Here is a 1,105-nt window from a genome sequence, read left to right on the forward strand (position 1 = left end):
TTTTTTTTTTTTTTTTTTTTGTTCCCACCCTGTGCTATGACTCTGGCCTTAAGTAACCTTTTCTTTGTGCTTTCTTGTGTTTTGCTGAGTGAATAAATAGGGCAGTCACTGACTGTGAACTACAATGCAGGAAGTAAAGGAAAGAAAAACGTGCAACCCGCCAGGGACAAGGGTAAGGTCATTGCTGAGCGGTAGGGAAGGACAGAGTGTCCTGACCACAGCAGGGCGATTCTCCCTGCCTGGCCCCAAGTCCCTCCCCCAACTTCCTGGGCCTAAAATCCCCGGGGTCTGCATCCATCTCTACCTGGAAAAGAATCTCTCGACTGCTGAGGTGGTTGTTCTCATCGGAGAAAATCTGCGAAAGTTTCCTGAAAGTAGATAGCGGTTCCCTGGGAGGACAGGAAAAGGGTGGTCAGGGGTCAGTGGCTTGGAGGGGTCAGACCTGGGATGGGGTGAGGAAGAGGTCCCGCCCCAGCTCACCGGCTTACGGCCCCCCAGCTGCGCTTGAGCCGGTAGATGGGGTTAGATTGCAGGGCGGACAGGATGGCGCGCAAGGAGGAGAAGTTCCGCAGTTCTCGGCAGCGCTGCCAGGCGGTGGGGACGCAGGTCAGACCCAGGCATTATCCGCCTTTCATCCTGAAACTTCTTTGTCTTCTTTTTTTTTTTTTTTTTTTTTTTTATTTATTATTATTATACTTTAAGTTGTAGGGTACATGTGCATAACGTGCAGTTTTTTTAGAGATAGGGTCTATGGCCCAGGCTGGAGTGCAGTGGCTCGATCATAACTCACTGGCAGCCTCGAACTCCTGGGCTTAAGCGATCCACATGCCTCAGCCTCCTGCCTCAGTAGCTGGGACTACAGGAGCTTGCCATCGTGTACGGCTAATTTTTATTTTATTTTTATTTATTTTTATTTTTTATTTTTTAGACAGAGTCTCGCTTTATCCTCCAGGCTGGAATGCAATGGCCCGATCTCGGCTCACTGCAACCTCCGCCTCCCAGGTTCAAGCGATTATCCTGCCTTAGCCTCCCAAGTAGCTGGGATGACAGGGGCACACCACCACACCAGGCGAATTTTTTTTTTTTTGTAAGTTTGGTAGAGCCA

General features: G+C 49.6%; 1 protein-coding gene across 1 annotated transcript in view; it reads right to left on the reverse strand.

Moving 5' to 3' along the window:
• The window catches only part of RGL3 (ral guanine nucleotide dissociation stimulator-like 3), a 32,588-nt gene that overhangs the window by 11,416 nt on the left and 20,067 nt on the right, over positions 1-1,105 (reverse strand). Inside the window, exons 5-6 of the mRNA XM_011971374.1 lie at positions 481-614; positions 305-389 (exon numbers count right to left, since the gene is read on the reverse strand). Coding sequence (XP_011826764.1) covers positions 305-389; positions 481-614 — 219 coding nt within the window. The remainder of the gene's footprint in view (positions 1-304; positions 390-480; positions 615-1,105) is intronic.

This window comes from Mandrillus leucophaeus, unplaced genomic scaffold (assembly GCF_000951045.1).
Source record: "Mandrillus leucophaeus isolate KB7577 unplaced genomic scaffold, Mleu.le_1.0 Scaffold1217, whole genome shotgun sequence".
NCBI lineage: Eukaryota > Metazoa > Chordata > Mammalia > Primates > Cercopithecidae > Mandrillus > Mandrillus leucophaeus.